This window comes from Salvelinus alpinus, chromosome 34, assembly GCF_045679555.1.
Source record: "Salvelinus alpinus chromosome 34, SLU_Salpinus.1, whole genome shotgun sequence".
In the NCBI taxonomy this organism is placed as follows: domain Eukaryota; kingdom Metazoa; phylum Chordata; class Actinopteri; order Salmoniformes; family Salmonidae; genus Salvelinus; species Salvelinus alpinus.
The window spans coordinates 16336790-16354592 of record NC_092119.1 but is presented as its reverse complement, the minus strand read 5'-3'; the positions used below and the strand labels follow the sequence as shown (position 1 = coordinate 16354592).

Here is a 17803-nt window from a genome sequence, read left to right as displayed (position 1 = left end):
AAGCAAAGAGAAGAAGGTAGTGACCAGTGACACAGCCTTTTGGTTGTACCAATTCAAGGGAATGCCTTTTGGCCTCAAGAATGCAGAGGATTCTTGTTTCTTTAATACTTACGACAGCGCTGCGAATCTTCTCTTCTGACCAGCGAGAACTAGCACTGACTTTATGGCTCTCATTCCAAAATCATAATGGTCCTAGATTACAGAAGAACCACGAAAGGAAGGGGAAAAAAACACAAAGACAAACTTAAGACATCAACAAAAAAGCAAAACAAAAGTTTTCAGAATGTCAAAGCTATGAACATAGTTCTAAACATTAACATGAACAGTTACAGTATGTATTTGATATTTAACTGAAATGTTCAACTGTTTGTTTCAACTGTTTTAACTGAAATGTTTGTAATGTTACTCTTAGAAAAAATGGTTCCAAAAGTGTTCTTCGACTGTCCCTGTAGGAGAACGTTTTTTGGTTTCAGGTAGAACCTCTGTAGAAAGGGTTCTACCTGCAAACAAAAATAGTTATTCAAAGCGTTCTCCTATGGGGACTGCCGAAGAACCCTTTAAGGTTCTAGATACCACCTTTTTTTCTAAGAGTCTATGTAAGTCCAACCTGCTGAGACAGCTGCTTGCTGGCGAGCTGGTAGAGGTTGACGATCTTCCTGGACAGTGATTTGGCTGATTTGAAGCCCTCAGAGAACAACATGATCTCAGCAATCAGGTCAAAGTCAGGTACCATCATAGAGACAGGCCGGAACAGGGACTTTAGGTTGTCAGGGAGATCCACTCGACCTTTGCAACTGAAAGAGAGAGGTCAACTTGAAAGACATGGCAAATAGAAATCAAGCCGGATGGACATAAGAAATAGATGGTTGAGGGTAGAGGAAAGACAGGAGTAAAAGCAAACAAAATAGAACTATTGTAAAATAGACTGTGTACATAAAATGTACATAGTATGTATGAACTGGAAATACAGGCCTAAGCATTGTTGTTCACTAGTTTGCTCCAATTGGGTTAGGGGTGGTAGGGTGGAGGGTAATAAAGAAAATATATATATTTTTAAAGATGTATATATATATGTATGTATATGTATTGATATGTATGTATGTATGTGTATCTGTATGTATTTATATGTGTATGTATGTGTGTGTATGTATGTACAGTACCAGTCAAAAGTTTGGACACACCTACTCATTCCAGGGATTTTCTTTATTTTTACTATTTTCTACATTGTAGAATAATAGTGAAGACATCAAAACTATGAAATAACACATATGGAATCATGTAGTAACCAAAAAAGTGTTAAACAAATCAAAATATATTTTATATTTGAGATTCTTCAAAGTAGCCACCCTTTGCCTTGATGACAGGTTATTAACGCTTATAAAAGGTTATTAAAAGGGTATGAACTTAAACTAAACATGACAGATCACGTTACCCTGGATTCATGGTGATGAAGAATCCACATGAGGCGTTCAGTCGGATATCTCTTCCCTCGAACATAAACCTTTGGTAAAAACAGTAAATATCGAATACATTTGACTAATTAACCTAAACTATTCACCTGTTCAGTTAAACCAATGTAAAATGAAAAACTTTCAAGCCATAAAAATACAAATCAGTCTAAAGAATACAGTAAGTTCCAGAGGCATACCGTAAACTGTGACTATGCATGGCAGCCTTAATGGACTGAAGCTGAGCAGCGATGACTGACAACACCTCTACGTTGATACGGTTAAACTCATCAAAACAACACCAGGAACCAGACTGCACCATGCCAGAGAACAGCTTCCCCATCATCTGGTAAGGGAATGTCACAGAGAGAGACAACTGTATGAGATAAATTACATGACTACTTTATTGATTTCTACATTTGTGCAATTAACTCACAGTATACAGTAAAATGTATACATACTTCCACTCCACTTCTTCAGTTTCTACAACTGATGCAATGAGCTTGAACAAACATATTTCAATGCATCAAAAGTACAATAGCTATAAAGTTATAATGAGAATAGAAATGTCCATGACTACCTTATAGTCTAGACTGTCAGAGCAGTTCAGTACTAAACAGAACTTTCCAAGCGCCTGTAAAGGAAAACAACATCAACATGGTTTTACTTCCTGTAAATACAGTATCAGCTTAAATACAGAGCTACAAGGATATCAGCGACAGTGGTTTCCCAAGAGTGTGGACATTCTCTTTTTCTACTACTGGCATTTTCAGGTCCACACACCGACTAACTTACTAAATACTTCATAGGTTTTTCTCCTAACTTCAGTGACAGGTCCTTACCTTGGCCAGGTCCTTACCTTGGCCAGGTCCTTACCTTGGCCAGGTCCTTGACCGTCTCTGTCTTGCCTGTTCCAGAGGGTCCGGCGGGCGCGCCCCCCAGGTGGAGGCTCAAGGCCCCGGTGAGGGTCAGCCAGCATCGGTCAGTGAGCGGTGTGATGACCAGTCGAGGAGAACAGCCCAGGTACTCATAGCCATACATGAAGGAAGCCTGGGCATGGACCACGTAACACAGAGAGGTGCTGTCATACCAGACATATTGAAGCTGCCTGAAACCAACAGAACCAATGACAAAAAAATATATAAAAAGTACAAATGTTGCATCTGGAGATCTGTTTTGGTTGGCTTACTAGCCAAAATTAAGTTGTTCATGTAGGTAAGTCTTGCGCAGCTCTGAAGGCTACCTAAATGATCAACAATCATCTCAAATTCAGAAAATTTGACAAAACATGCTCAGAAGTCCTAGCCTGATCCTAGATATATTTGACCTAAAAATAGGAGTTATTCTGATCGTAGACAGCACAAAAAAATCTGGAACTAATCTACATAAGGCCAGGTATTTCAACTATCATCAAAGCTGTGACCTTGTCCACTCGAAGTCGTCGACACTGGTGATGCGGTTCTGGAGGAGATGGCTGAGGATGTCTCTACAGTGAACCAGGATTGTGAGCAGGGCCTCTAAGGTGGCCTGCTGGTGACAGGGCAGGGGCTCGGACACAAGGTCAGCCAGCTCCTCCACATTGTGGATCACCTGCTGCTTCACCACCACCATGCTCTCCAGCTGCCTCTCACTGCTGAAGCTTTCCTGGCAGTCCTTAGTGAACATGATCTGGGTCTAGGGGACAGATGGTTAAGGAGGGTTTTTGGTAGCCTGGGTACTAGCCTGTTTCTGCTCTCTTACCAACTCCTTATGGAAATGTCATGCCATAATGTTTGGTTTGTCAATGACCTTAACGGAGTTGACAAGAGCACAAACAGACCTGGGACCAGGCTATAGAAGGAGACAACAGATCTGGGCCCAGGCTATAGAAGGAGACAACAGATCTGGGACCAGGCTATAGAAGGAGTCATCAGAACTGGGACCAGGCTATAGAAGGAGTCATCAGAACTGGGACCAGGCTATAGAAGGAGACAACAGATCTGGGACCAGGCTATAGAAGGAGACAACAGATCTGGGACCAGGCTATAGAAGGAGACAGCAGATCTGGGACCAGGCTATAGAAGGAGTCATCAGAACTGGGACCAGGCTATAGAAGGAGACAGCAGATCTGGGACCAGGCTATAGAAGGAGTCATCAGAACTGGGACCAGGCTATAGAAGGAGACAACAGATCTGGGACCAGGCTATAGAAGGAGACAACAGATCTGGGACCAGGCTATAGAAGGAGACAGCAGATCTGGGACCAGGCTATAGAAGGAGACAGCAGATCTGGGACCAGGCTATAGAAGGAGACAGCAGATCTGGGACCAGGCATGTGTTCAGAACACATGTTGAACACAATGTAAGAAGACGGTGTGAAAAGTCAGATGGTCTCACATTTACTTTGGTCTTAAGTTTTCCTTGGCTGTTGATGTAATTTTGACAGGATAACAGTCACTACATTCATCAGCCTAGTGAACAGGAACTGGAGGAAGGCGCTACATTGTTTAACACATGGTGGGGTTTCCCCAATTGGTACATTGGTGGATAGAAATAAGTCTCGTCATATTCCTGTTAAATCTATACATTGCAATGGTAACTTACCACGGTGAGAACGACCTGTCCGGGATGAGAGAGGACCCATTTCTTAAAGTTCTGAGGATTCCATTCTGACACTCCTAACTTCAAGCGCCTGAAATGATTTGAAACATGATTATTGTATCAGGCTAAAAGTTCCCTTGGATATACTGTATCAACACCTTTTGAACAGGAAAGAAAAAGCTGCATGCAAAATGGTTACTGTACCTTTTCACTGTGTTGTACATCGCTGTTTCCACATTTCCCATCCATTGCTCCACTGGCCCACGTATTTGAACATTTCTAAAGAATCAAAAGAGAAGAAAGAATTGTTCTGGGATTCTAGGTAACAGAAGAAAAAAAACATGAATTAAAATGTTTCCATTTGGTTTATTATCATGATTCGACTATTTACTTTGGCATGGTCACAGTTTCACCCTCGGCTGAACGTATGCTTGCCACCACATGGTAAACCCTAGCATGTTCCTGGATGTCCAGGTGACGGATGTTGCTGAAGCATTTTACAAGATGAGGCTTAAAAGTGTGGTAGAGAATGGATTGAATTAAATTGATTGAATGAATGAACATAAATATTGTTTGAAAGTTGTGAATGAAAATGTCTGAACATTTTGCACAAGCTTTTACAGCCCAGCTAATCCGTCCATCACCCGGCTCGCTCTCTGTCTAACCGTCTGGTTTCACAGCGCCTCAGAATGGAACTTGAATGAAAGCCTATGGCAGGACGAAACAACCACTGGGTTTAATTGGCTGATCTCTCAATTCATCACCATCTAGCATAACCCTTAGATTAACCTCCCCCTACATTGTGGACTTCGTTGCAAAAGCAGCTCAAAGATTTAAACAAGGAAGTGAGTTCCCAAAAATCTGTTAAACATAATTTTCATGTATACAGTACCAGTCAAAAGTTTGGACACACCTACTCATTCAAGGGTTTTTCTTTATTTTCTTGACTATTTTCTACATTGTAGAATAATAGTGAAGACATCAAAACTATGAAATAATATATGGAATCATGTAGTAACCAAAAAAGTGTTAAACACTTTTTGGGTTACTACATGATTCCATATGTGTTATTACATAGTTTTGATGTCTTCATTATTATTCTACAATGTAGAAAATAGTAAAAATAAATAAAAACCCTTGAATGAGTAGGTGTGTCCAAACTTTTGACTGGTACTGTAAGTTTATATGTCCGAACTCAGAATCAATTGGGCTTCCCAAAAATAAGATGGTCAATGTGATAGAACGATCTTCACCATTTTTGAAAGTCCCAGCTAATAGAACTGTACAGACGTAGGATCTTAATTTGATTACTCTTTTGTTGCTGAGAATTTTCCACAGCAGGAAATGCAAACTTGTAGTGTATTTGAGGTTTAAACAGGCTTTTAAAGTTTGTAATTTCCACTTAAATATGTCAGACTTCATTTGCCATAAAAAAAATTTTATCACCCCTATAAAAAATGTCCATTAATTACAATCCACATAATAATTCATTATTTTCCTGTTGTAGCAAACTGGCTCAAATTAAGATCCTACATTTGTAGCAGGCTCGCTCCATCTCCCGCCTCGATTTTAAACACACCCCATTCAAGTCCCACTTTGAAGCAGTGTTACCAGTCTATATGCGGTAGTAATTGAGCCTGGAGATGAGGTTACAGCTCAGCTAGACCCTACAGACAGGAAATTAAGTGCATTGTGCTTTTGAGAGTCTGCTGTATAAAAGTGAAATATTAACTTCCAGCTGCTGCTTATGTTATTTTTTTTCAAAAGAGAGTCATTTCTTCTTGGATGGTTAGTCTATACTATGAGATGGGAACCTGAATGGCGTTGGGATTTTTGCTCTGTGACAGAACATCCAGCAGTTCCTCATTGCTGAGGAAGTAGAATCTTGCGAAAACTGTTCTTTTGGATTCAAAATAATCCTGCAGAAAACGAAACAAACAGTCAAGTATTGAAATAAACAGCAACTCTGAAAGTAACTAGGATAACATAAATGTTGTGTGAGAGTTGCAAATGAAAATGTCAAAGGTTTTACAGCCCAGCTGACCCTAAAGACAGGAAATTAAGTGCATTGTCCTTTTGAGAGTCTGCTGTATCGTGTGGTATGCTAGCCTGGGTTCCAGTCTGCTGTATCATGTGGTATGCTAGCCTGGGTGCCAGTCTACAGTATCATGTGGTATGCTAGCCTGGGTTCCAGTCTGCTGTATCATGTGGTATGCTAGCCTGGGTGCCAGTCTACAGTATCATGTGGTATGCTAGCCTGGGTTCCAGTCTGCTGTATCATGTGGTATGCTAGCCTGGGTGCCAGTCTACAGTATCATGTGGTATGCTAGCCTGGGTTCCAGTCTGCTGTATCATGTGGTATGCTAGCCTGGGTTCCAGTCTGCTGTTTATTGTGATATGCTAGCCTGGGTTCCAGTCTGCTGTATCATGTGGTATGCTAGCCTGGGTTCCAGTCTGCTGTATATTGTGATATGCTAGCCTGGGCTCCAGTTTGTTTCTACTCATTATGGAATTGCCATGTTTGAGATGACAATGAATGACAAGGAGTTGACAAGATAGCAGAAACATTCTGACACCCAGGCACCCTAACTCCCTCCAGTACCTGCAGACACTTCTGTATTTTTTCCAGGTGGACATTGCCAGCCTGCAGCATCTCCAGGACCCCAGGGGTGGTAGCTGCTCTCAGGGCATTAGGCCTGTCATCTGTCCTCCTCATGATCTCCTTCCATGATTGATCCACCTGCAGGAACACCTTGGCCTCCGCTGGGAGCTGTCTAATAGGATGAGGTTCATTCATTTCAAGTCAGAAAAGTACATATTTTGGATTACATTCAATCATTTCTTTGGTACTGTGAGTCTTCTTAAAGGCCAAATGCAGTCAAAAACGTGATTTTTCCGTGTTGTATATATACACGATTTCCACACTATGAAGTTGGAATAATACTGTGAAATGATGATAATGCCCTGTAAAAGCTGTTTGATAAGACTGACTGAAATTTCAGCCTGTTTTGGGGGGTTGGAGTTTTGCCTGCCTGTTGACATCACCATGCAGTAAATGAGTTAATAGACCAATAAGAAAGAGTTCCAGTTTTCCCCTCCCCACTCAGACCACTCACAGAAATTGCCCTTTGCCAAGAAGCTATTTTTGTTTATTTTTGACCATTTTATTTGAAAATAATCACAGTAAGGTTTGATTGTTACCCAGAAATGATTAGATATTGAGATAAAAACGTCTCCATTGGAACTTAAACCTACTCCAGGTAGATATCTAACCCATATTATATCAGATGATATGACTACATGTGCAAGGTATGTCTTTAAAGTGCTGTCAAAAGAGCAATTTCCAAAATCATCAACCAGAAGCCTATGTAATAATTAAAATATACTGAGCAAACATATAAACGCAACATGTAAAGTGTTGGTCCCATGTTTCATGAGCTGAAATAAATTATCCGTGAAATGTTCCATACGCACAAAGAAATTATTGATCTCAATTTTTTTGAGCATTTCTCCTTTGCCAAGATAATCCATCCACCTGACAGGTGTGGCATAACAACAAGCTGATTAAACAGCATGATCATTACACAGGTGCCCCTTGTGCTGGGGACAATACAAGGCCAGTAAGATGTGCAGTTTTGTCACACAACACAGTGCCACATATGTCTCAAATTCTGAGAGGGCGTGCAATTGGCATGCTGACTGCAGGAATGTCCACCAGAGCTGTTGCAAGAGAATTTAATGTTAATTTCTCTACCATAAGCCGCCTCCAACATCGTTTTAGAGAATTTGGCAGTACGTCCAACCGGCTTCACAACCACAGACCACGTGTATCACGCCAAACCAGGACCTACACATCCGTCTTCTTCACCTGTAGTATCTCCTGAGGCCAACCACCAGGACAGCTGATGAAACTGAGGAGTATTTCTGGCTATAATAAAACCCTTTTGTGGGGAAAAAATCTGATTGGCTGGGCCAGTGGATGGGCCTATGCCCTCCCAGGCCCAACCATGGCTGCGCCCTTGCCCAGTCATGTGAAATCCATAGATTAGGGCCTAATTAATTAATTAATTAATATTTCACTGATTTCTTCATATGAACTGTAACTCAGTAAAATCGTTGAAATTGTTGCATGTTGCGTTTATATTTTTGTTCAGTGTAGATGAATTGTCAGCAGCAGATGAAACACAAGACAACACAATAAACAATACAAACCAAAGTGCCATGACACACACCTCATCCGTTAATACAACACACACAGGTTAATTAGCGTCATACACGAGGTAAAACTACAATAGCTGCCTTGCCTCTGAATCCCTCCAGCAGAGAAGATAGGCTCCAGGTAGAGCCATCTCTTCTGACACATGACCCACTCCTCCAGAGTATGTGAGAACTGGTTCAGCTTCCTCTCCCATTCATCTATCAGATACTAAACAAGAGAGAGATCACATTGTCATCACACACAATAATACTAAGCCTGGTCCCAGGTCTGTTTGTTCTCTCTTGCCAACTCCTATGGTCATTGTTATGCAGTGTGGCATGACAATGTCCATAGGAGTTGGCAAGACAGAACACACAGTTCTGGGACCAGGTTAACGAATACCACCTTGTCCCCCAACAACTGACAAAACTACAAGATTCAGAGAACTTAACTTATTTCTCTTCTTGAAATAACAGAGTGATTCCATTATGTACAAATATTATATTTCTCAAATTCTGCATAAATGGGTTTTATTTATATATTTTGATTTAATCCTTATTTAACCATTATTTAACCTTTATTTAACTAGGCAAGTCAGTTAAGAACAAACTCATATTTACAATGACGGCCTACCCCGGACAAGCCCTAACCCGGACGACGCTGGGCCAATTGTGCGCCGCCCTATGGGACTCCCAATCACAGCCGGTTGTGATACAGCCTGGAATTGAACCAGGTCTGTAGTGACGCCTCTAGCACTGAGATGCAGTGCCTTAGACCGCTGCGTCACTCGGGAGTCCACTCGGGGTTTGAAGCGAAAGACGAATTTCTAGAATCTATGATATGAAAAGGGACAATATTTATTCCAATCATGTTATTTTTAACGAATTATGACGTCTCTCCGGTCAGATTTGAATGACACCTGACCTTGATAGGCTCAGCGTAGCGGGATGACTTGATGCTCATGATAGTGGTCTGACTCTCTTCCAGCTGTGCCATGACGTCGTCTGCCGAGGCGATGATTTTCACCGTGGATGTGTCAGACTGGTGGGTGATCAGACGGAAGTCTGTGTTCCTCCACAGGTCAATCACTTTGTACAGGATGCTCTCTAAAGTGGCCTCATTGGTGGCAGTAGTGGAGATGTCCCCTATCGAACCACTTTGCTGAAGAATCTACATACATGTCACAGAGGGAAATTTAGAATTTAGAATTTTACGTTCAGATTATAGTAATTTAGTAAATGCTCTTATCCAGAGCCACTTACAAATAGTGGATTCAACTAAAGTAGGTAAAAAAAAAAAAACATATCACGATCGCAATGTTAGAACTTAGAAATGGCCCTGAATGTGATTTCTGAACATTTTTCCAGAAATTCTTAGAAAAGCAGGGTATTTCATTGCTACCATCTAAAGATGCCCTACCTTTATGTCTAATAGGTTTCCAAGGGTGAAGTTATCCTCTTTGGTGAAGAATCGTCCGATATAGCTCTGGATGTCTTCCCAGTGTCTCTGACGGAGATAAGGGTTCCTGAGAGCCAGGATGATGGGCAGACAAAGCTTGAAGTCCATCACCTTCTGCTTCAGAATGGGAACTATGTTGTTTTCAGGTAAACCTGAATGACAAAGAAAACAACGTTTATCAGTTGTTTCACATAAATTAATTCCTTTACATTCACACCATCATTTAACACAGCAACACTTGTGATAACAGAGAACCACCTGACATGACATGGTGGTGAATCCCAACAATAATGATCCTAAAATATCACTCAGAGACCTTTCTCTAACATGTAGATGGTCTGTGTAAAGCGGCTGACATCATTTTGCAGATCGTCCACATTGAGCAGCTCGAAGGTGGTGGCTCTCCAACGGTTGTACTGTTTATCCCATTCCTTCTGCATCCCCCAGAGCATCTTCCTCAGCGTCAGGGCACAGTCCACCTCAGACAGCTCTGCCTCCACTTCGGCAGCGTTAGAACCACGGCCCTGCTTCATGCGGACCACAGTGGAGATCTTCTTCATAGAAAAAGAGTTTCTCAGGAGCTCTCCGTAGCTAGTGTAGCTGTATGCCTTATTGGAGTAGATGGCCACCTCCTCCGAGAGAGCCTGGAGGATCTCGTTGGCCACTTTGGGAGATGTATAGCAGCAAAGCAGGATGGGATTGTTCACCTGAGAAATAAGAGATTTGTGACATCTTTAAGTCTGGTCCTACATCTGTTGTCCGGCCATTGGCAGTATGAACAGGTGTGAGACCAGGCTAGGCAGCTTTGTCAGAAAGAGGAAATCATAGAAACACACATGTTAAAACACAATCAAGAATAATGACTCTTATTGAGTATTAAGGAGGGAGAAAAGCACAACTGCTAAAAGATCAACCGTACCTTCCTTTTAACCAGAACAAGCTCAAATCTGAGTTGATTTAAGTGTTTGCCCAGATCAACGCTGAACTTGAAGATGTTGTCATCCCTCTTGGTTTCACAGATCATGACAGTGGATTTGAGATGCTGGAAGCTGGGGACGAGGTGCTGGTACAAAGCCAGCTCCTCAGGAGAGATAGTGATCTGGTACTCTTTAGCCATACTATAGAGCTGAATGAGGAACTGATACTGTCTTTCCAGAGTTGGAATCTGCACAGATATCCGACTCAGGAAGGTCAGATGCTCAACAAACTCTTCCACTGTAAAAATGTCTTTATCCAGCTTTTTAAGAGCTCCTCTGATCACCTGATTGAACAGATTGAGAGGAAAGTATAACCGAAAAGTAGTACCGCTCAAAGCGCTCCTCAACGCAGTTACAATAACTTCAAAATATGAATAGCCTGAACATGAATTATGCATGAAGTCTAAAGTTTACTTCATGACTGTAGGTAGAGTATCTGGTATTTAGACACGCTTAAACAACAACACTAACAAAAACTATGGTATACTAATGTACTATTTAACAAACCTCCATCAGTTCCAGGTTCTTCTTCTTTACAATGGAGGGGAGCATGGAGTGAATGGTAAAGATGAGAGCCTCTGGGTAGGGCAGGCAGTTTGACTGGTACTGGTGACACCTGACAAGGATCATGTTGACACGGGTCTCAGTCTCTATCCTTTTCATCAGCCTGATGCTCTCTGTGTGCACCGCCAAGATGGCCTTGATATCCTGGGGAGACCATTTCTCCCCGGCCAAGAACCCATCCATGTCAGTCAACATGGCTGTCTCCACCATATCACAGTACTTCTCTAGCCTCTGACAGTGCTTCTCCACTCCCTGCATCCCTCGCTGGACGGTACTGAGGATGTCCGACAGCTGGAAATCAACAAACACATCAGATGTGTATCATCTGTATCAAGGTCTATGTCATATGTCAACAAACCTGATTTAGAACATAGAAAAACATGTCAAACTAGTAATAGGTAAGTGACAAACAACTACACTTCTATGGAAAATACCTCTTCAAAAAGTACCTCAATTAATCCCACAGTGACCCCCACTGTGACCCTCCCTCCTCCAGCACTTTATATTTTAAATGATACAATGACTATGAAGTAAAAGTCAAAGACTTGTGAGAAAATTACAAAGGGTCAAAGACCATACCCCCCAAAAATGCTAACCTCCCCTGTTATTGTAATAGTGATAGGTTAGCATGTCTTGGGGCTATGATATTTGGCCTGTAACTTTCTTACTTATCATTATTCACGATTCATTCAGGACTATCCGTAATCATGGTAGCATCCACATTAATGTAGAAGTGTTAACTCCAAAATGACTCCAAAATTACACAATAAAATATTACCATTCATTTCTATCGGACACAAAATAATCTGAAACACAACCAAAACAAACAGCAAATGCATCCAACAAGTTGTACAGTCACAAGCTTAATGTAGCCATTGCGTAGGAATATGGGACCAAATACTTAACTTTTTACTACTTTTATAAACATAAGTGAATTTATCCCAATACTTTTGGTGTTTGGAAGAGGACATGACAGTCTCTTTCCCCTTCAGGTGGCTAAAAAGATTTGGCGTCAGCCGTCAAATCCTCAAAAAGTTCTACAGCTGCACCATTTTGACTGGCTGCATCACTGCTTGGTACAGCAGCCACAAGGCACCTGACTGTAAGGCTCTCCAGAGAATGGTGAGTACGGCCCAGTACATCACTGGAGCAGAGCTCCCTGCCATCCAGGACCTCTGTGTCAGAGGAATTTTATTTTATTTAACTAGGCAAGTCAGTTAAGAACAAATTCTTATTTACAATGGCCGGCCTACCACGGACGATGCTGGGCCAATAGTGCGCCGCCCTATCACGGCCGGTTGTGATACAGCTTGGAATCGAACCAGGGTCTGTAATGACGCCTCTAGCACTGAGATGCAGTGCCTTAGACAACTGCGCCAGTCAGGAGCCCAACAAATTGTCAAAGACTCCAGTCACTCAAGCCACACTGTTCTCTCTGCTACCACACCACAAGCGGTACCAGTGCACCAAGTCGGGAACCAACAGGACCCTGAACAGCTTCCACCCCCAAGCCATAAGACTTCTAAACCAGGCTGCTAAATAGTTAATCAAATGGCTACCGGGACTACCTGCATTGACACTTTTTTGAACAAACTCTCTTGCACTGACTCTATGCACACACACACTGGTCTCTACCCAAACACTTGCACATACTTACACGCTGACATCCCAACACACACATACACACTACTGTACATATATCCACACACACATAACATGCTTACTGATGACACTCACACACTCACCATATACACTGCTGCTACTGCTCCACATACGCTGCTGCTACAGCTCAATCTATTATCTATCCTGTTGCCTAGCCACTTTATCCCTACCTACCTACAGTATACAGTGCATTCGGAAAGTATTCAGACCCCTTGACTTTTTACACATTTTCTTACGTTACAGCCTTATTCTAAAATCGATTACATTGATTTTTCCCCTCATCAATCTACACACAATACAACATAATGACAAAGCAAACACAGGTTTTTATAATACATTTTTGCAAATGTATTGCAAATAAAAAACTGAAATATCACATTTACATACTGTAAGTGTTTAGACCCTTTACTCAGTACATTGTTGAAGCAGCTTTGGCAGCAATTACAGGCTTGAGTCTTCTTGGGTATGACGCTACAAGCTTGGCACACCTGTATTTGGGGAGTTTCTTCCATTCTTCTCTGAAGATCCTCTCAAGCTCTGTCAGGTTGGATGGGGAGCGTCGCTGAACAGCTATTTTCAGGTCTCTCCGGAGATGTTCAATCGGGTTCAAGTCCGGGCTCTGGCTGGGCCACTCAAGGACATTCAGAGACTTGTCCCGAAGCCACATCTGCGTTGTCTTGGCTGTGTGCTTATGGTCATTGTCCTGCTGGAAGGTGAACCTTCGCCCCAGTCTGAGGTCCTGAGGGCTCTGGAGCAGGTTTTCATCAAGAATCTTTTAGTACTTCATCGTTCATTTTTCCCTCGATCCTGACTAGTCTCCCAGTCCCTGCCGCTGAAAAACATCCCCAAAGCATGATGCTGCCACCACCATGCTTCACCATAGGGATGGCGCCAGTTTTTCTCCAGACGTGACACTTGGCATTCAGGCCGAAGAGTATAATCTTTGATTTTATCAGACCAGAGAATCTTGTTTTTCATGGTCTGAGAGTCCTTTAGGTGCCTTTTGGCAAATTCCAAGCAGGCTGTCATGTGCCTTTTACTGAGGAGTGGCTTCAGGCCACTCTAACATAAAGGTCTGATTGGTGGAGTGCTGCAGAGATGGTTGTTTTTCTGGAAGGTTCTCCCATCTCCACAGAGGAACTCTGGAGCTCTGTCAGTGTGACCATCGGGTTCTTGGTCACCTCCCTGACCAAAATGCTTCTCCCCCGATTGCTGAGTTTGGCATGGGAGGCCAGCTCTAGGAAGAGTCTTGTTAGTTCCAAACTTGCCATATTGCACACAGGATGCATGTTTTGTATTTTTTGGTATTCTGTACAGGTTTAGTTCTCTTCACTCTGTCAATTAGGTTAGTATTATGGAGTAACTACAATGTTGTTGTCCATCCTCAGTTTTCTCCTATCACAGCCATTAAACTCTGTAACTATTTGAAAGTCACCATTGGCCTGAGCGGTTTCCTTCCTCTCCGACAACTGAGTTAGGAAGGACGCCTGTATCTTAGTAGTGATTGATAGTATTAGTATTGATACACCATCCCCAAAGTGTAATTAATAACTTCCCCATGCTCATAGGGACATTTAATGTCTGCTTTTTTTTTATCCATCTACCAATCGATGCCCTTCTTTGCGAGGCATTAGAAAACCTCCCTGGTCTTTGTGGTTGAATCTGTGTTTGAAATTCACTGCTCGACAGATAATTGTATGTGTGGGGTACAGAAATTAGGTAGTATTATTGCACACAGCGTGAGTCCATGCAATTTATTATGTGTCTTGTTAAGCACATTTTTAATCCTGAATGTATTTAAGCTTTCCATAACGAATGGTTTGAATACTTACTGACTCAAGACATTTCAGCTTTTCTTTTTTAATTAATTTGTAAAAATGTCAAAAAATATAATTATTATTTATTATTATTATTTTTTTTACCTTTATTTAACTAGGCACATCAGTTAAGAACAAACTCTTATTTTCAATGACAGCCTAGGAACTAACTGCCTTGTTCAGGGGCATGACAGATTTTCACCTTGTCAGCTCGGGGATTCGATCTTGCAACCTCTCGGTTACTAGTCCAACACTCTAACCACTATGCTACCTGCCACCCCAACTTTGACATGATGGGGTATTGTGTGTAGGCCGGTTACACAAAGTCTAAATATTATCCATTTTAAATTCAGGGTGTAACTCAACAAAATTTGGAAAAAGTCAATGGGTGTGAATACTTTCTGAAGGCACTGTAAGTAAGCATTTCACTGTTAGTCTACACCTGTTATTTATAAAATATGTGACAAATACATTTTGATTTCATATGTTGTGTGGTCCTCCCACTAAAACTCGGGAAAACATGCAGTTTATTAGGCTACAGATGAAATAAGTTATGATGAACATCACAGGGTGGTGAAAGTTGATGAGCTTGATGCTGCTTTCCAATAAATATAGAGGGTCTTATTCTGATCGATGCTTGGCTGCAGTTTGACAAATAGAGCGCGCATTCCAAGACCAGAGTGGGCACTTCTGTTATATATAACGCAACAGTTTTTGTGTCAAAAACCATCAGTAAAGTTGAAAATGCGATGGAAACCCATTTCACTTCTATTTTTTATTAGGTACACGGGAATTTAACAGCAAGTGTTATTTTTATGTGTATTATGTAATCACGCACAGCTTTTTATCCGCAACAAGTCAATTTGATGGAAACACATCTCTGGTGGGAAAATGTGCAAATTGTATTTATGCAGATGATTTCTTTTGGAATGAAAATCTGTTGCCAATTGGATGGAAACCTAACTGAGGAAGAGGAATACCTATGTGAGAATGCTGTTCATCGACTACAGCTCAGCATTTAACACCATAGTACCCTCCAAACTCGTCATCAAGCTCGAGACCCTGAGTCTTGACCCCGCCCTGTGCAACTGGGTCCTGGACTTCCTGACGGGCCGCCCCCAGGTGGTGAGGGTAGGTAACAACATCTCCACCCCGCTGATCCTCAACACTGGGGCCCCACAAGGGTGCGTTCTGAGCCCTCTCCTGTACTCCCTGTTCACCCACGACTGCGTGGCCATGCACGCCTCCAACTCAATCATCAAGTTTGCGGACGACACTACAGTGGTAGGATTGATTACCAACAACGACGAGACGGCCTACAGGGAGGAGGTGAGGGCCCTCGGAGTGTGGTGTCAGGAAAATAACCTCACACTCAACGTCAACAAAACAAAGGAGATGATTGTGGACTTCAGGAAACAGCAGAGGGAGCACCCCCCTATCCACATCGACGGGACAGTAGTGGAGAAGGTGGAAAGTTTTAAGTTCCTCGGTGTACACATCACGGACAAACTGAATTGGTCCACCCACACAGACAGCGTTGTGAAGAAGGCGCAGCAGCGCCTCTTCAACCTCAGGAGGCTGAAGAAATTTGGCTTGTCACCAAAAGCACTCACAAACTTCTACAGATGCACAATCGAGAGCATCCTGTCGGGCTGTATCACCGCCTGGTACGGCAACTGCTCCGCCCACAACCGCAAGGCTCTCCAGAGGGTAGTGAGGTCTGCACAACGCATCACCGGGGACAAACTACCTGCCCTCCAGGACACCTACACCACCCGATGTCACAGGAAGGCCATAAAGATCATCAAGGACAACAACCACCCGAGCCACTGCCTGTTCACCCCGCTATCATCCAGAAGGCGAGGTTAGTACAGGTGCATCAAAGCAGGGACCGAGAGACTGAAAAACAGCTTCTATCTCAAGGCCATCAGACTGTTAAACAGCCACCACTAACATTTAGTGGCCGCTGCCAACATACTGACTCAACTCCAGCCACTTTAATAATGGGAATTGATGGAAATTATGTAAAAATGTATCACTAGCCACTTTAAACAATGCCACTTAATATAATGTTTACATACCCTACATTACTCATCTCATATGTATATGTATATACTGTACTGTATATCATCCACTGCATCTTGCCATCTTTATGTAATACATGTATCACTAGCCACTTTAAACTATGCCACTTTATGTTTACATACCCTACATTACTCATCTCATATGTATAGACTGTACACTATACCATCTACTGCATCTTGCCTATGCCGTTCTGTACCATCACTCATTCATATATCTTTATGTACATATTCTTTATCCCTTTACACTTGTGTGTATAAGGTAGTAGTTGTGGAATTGTTAGGTTAGATTACTTGTTGGTTATTACTGCATTGTCGGAACTAGAAGCACAAGCATTTCGCTACACTCGCATTAACATCTGCTAACCATGTGTATGTGACAAATAAAATTTGATTTGATTTGATTTATGATTTGATAACTGTGATATGTGGTTGTCGTACCTAGCTACCTTAAATGCACTAACTGTGTAAGTCTCGCTGGATAAGAGCATCTGCTAAGAGCATGTAACAGAGAACAGCTCCGCCTCCGACGCGTATAACACATGATTAGATGATGCTGGTGTGATAGTGTGACATGCCATACAGGTGACATGTGTACGTGTGAGATGTGTATACATAGTTATAGTTACGTACATCAGACTGGAAAGCGGGATCTGTCCCCAGTAACAGCTCCAGCTCAGGCCATGGTCGGAGATGTTGGTCTCTTTCCTTCTCCAGCTCCTCGTCAACAGACAGTTTCAGGTCAAACACTGGAGGCGAGTGCAAATCCAGGAGGTTAGGGTCTTGGTTGAAGGACGTCTGTTTGGCTGAGTGAAATCAATGTAATTAATATAAAGGGCAAATGTGTAACTGTAAAACAGTTAGAGATAATTGTTACAATCCAGTGCTTATTACATTTCTGTAGATTACTAATTATTCATGGATGTGTCGCAAATGGCACCTTATTCCCTATACAGTACCCAGTCAAAAGTTTGGACACACCTACTCATTCAAGGGTTTTCTATATTTTTACTATTTTC

General features: G+C 42.1%; 1 protein-coding gene across 1 annotated transcript in view; it reads right to left on the bottom strand.

Moving 5' to 3' along the window:
• Nucleotides 1–17803, bottom strand: part of LOC139563508 (dynein axonemal heavy chain 6-like) — a 56841-nt gene that overhangs the window by 32717 nt on the left and 6321 nt on the right. The window contains exons 4-22 of the mRNA XM_071382215.1: nucleotides 17418–17590; nucleotides 11168–11515; nucleotides 10603–10944; nucleotides 10000–10390; nucleotides 9645–9835; nucleotides 9150–9395; nucleotides 8332–8453; nucleotides 6630–6801; nucleotides 5842–5946; nucleotides 4419–4537; nucleotides 4232–4306; nucleotides 4031–4118; nucleotides 2872–3122; nucleotides 2325–2556; nucleotides 2029–2082; nucleotides 1649–1794; nucleotides 1433–1501; nucleotides 608–794; nucleotides 113–192 (exon numbers count right to left, since the gene is read on the bottom strand). Of these exons, the coding sequence (XP_071238316.1) occupies nucleotides 113–192; nucleotides 608–794; nucleotides 1433–1501; nucleotides 1649–1794; nucleotides 2029–2082; nucleotides 2325–2556; nucleotides 2872–3122; nucleotides 4031–4118; nucleotides 4232–4306; nucleotides 4419–4537; nucleotides 5842–5946; nucleotides 6630–6801; nucleotides 8332–8453; nucleotides 9150–9395; nucleotides 9645–9835; nucleotides 10000–10390; nucleotides 10603–10944; nucleotides 11168–11515; nucleotides 17418–17590 (3391 nt within the window). The remainder of the gene's footprint in view (nucleotides 1–112; nucleotides 193–607; nucleotides 795–1432; nucleotides 1502–1648; nucleotides 1795–2028; nucleotides 2083–2324; nucleotides 2557–2871; nucleotides 3123–4030; nucleotides 4119–4231; nucleotides 4307–4418; nucleotides 4538–5841; nucleotides 5947–6629; nucleotides 6802–8331; nucleotides 8454–9149; nucleotides 9396–9644; nucleotides 9836–9999; nucleotides 10391–10602; nucleotides 10945–11167; nucleotides 11516–17417; nucleotides 17591–17803) is intronic.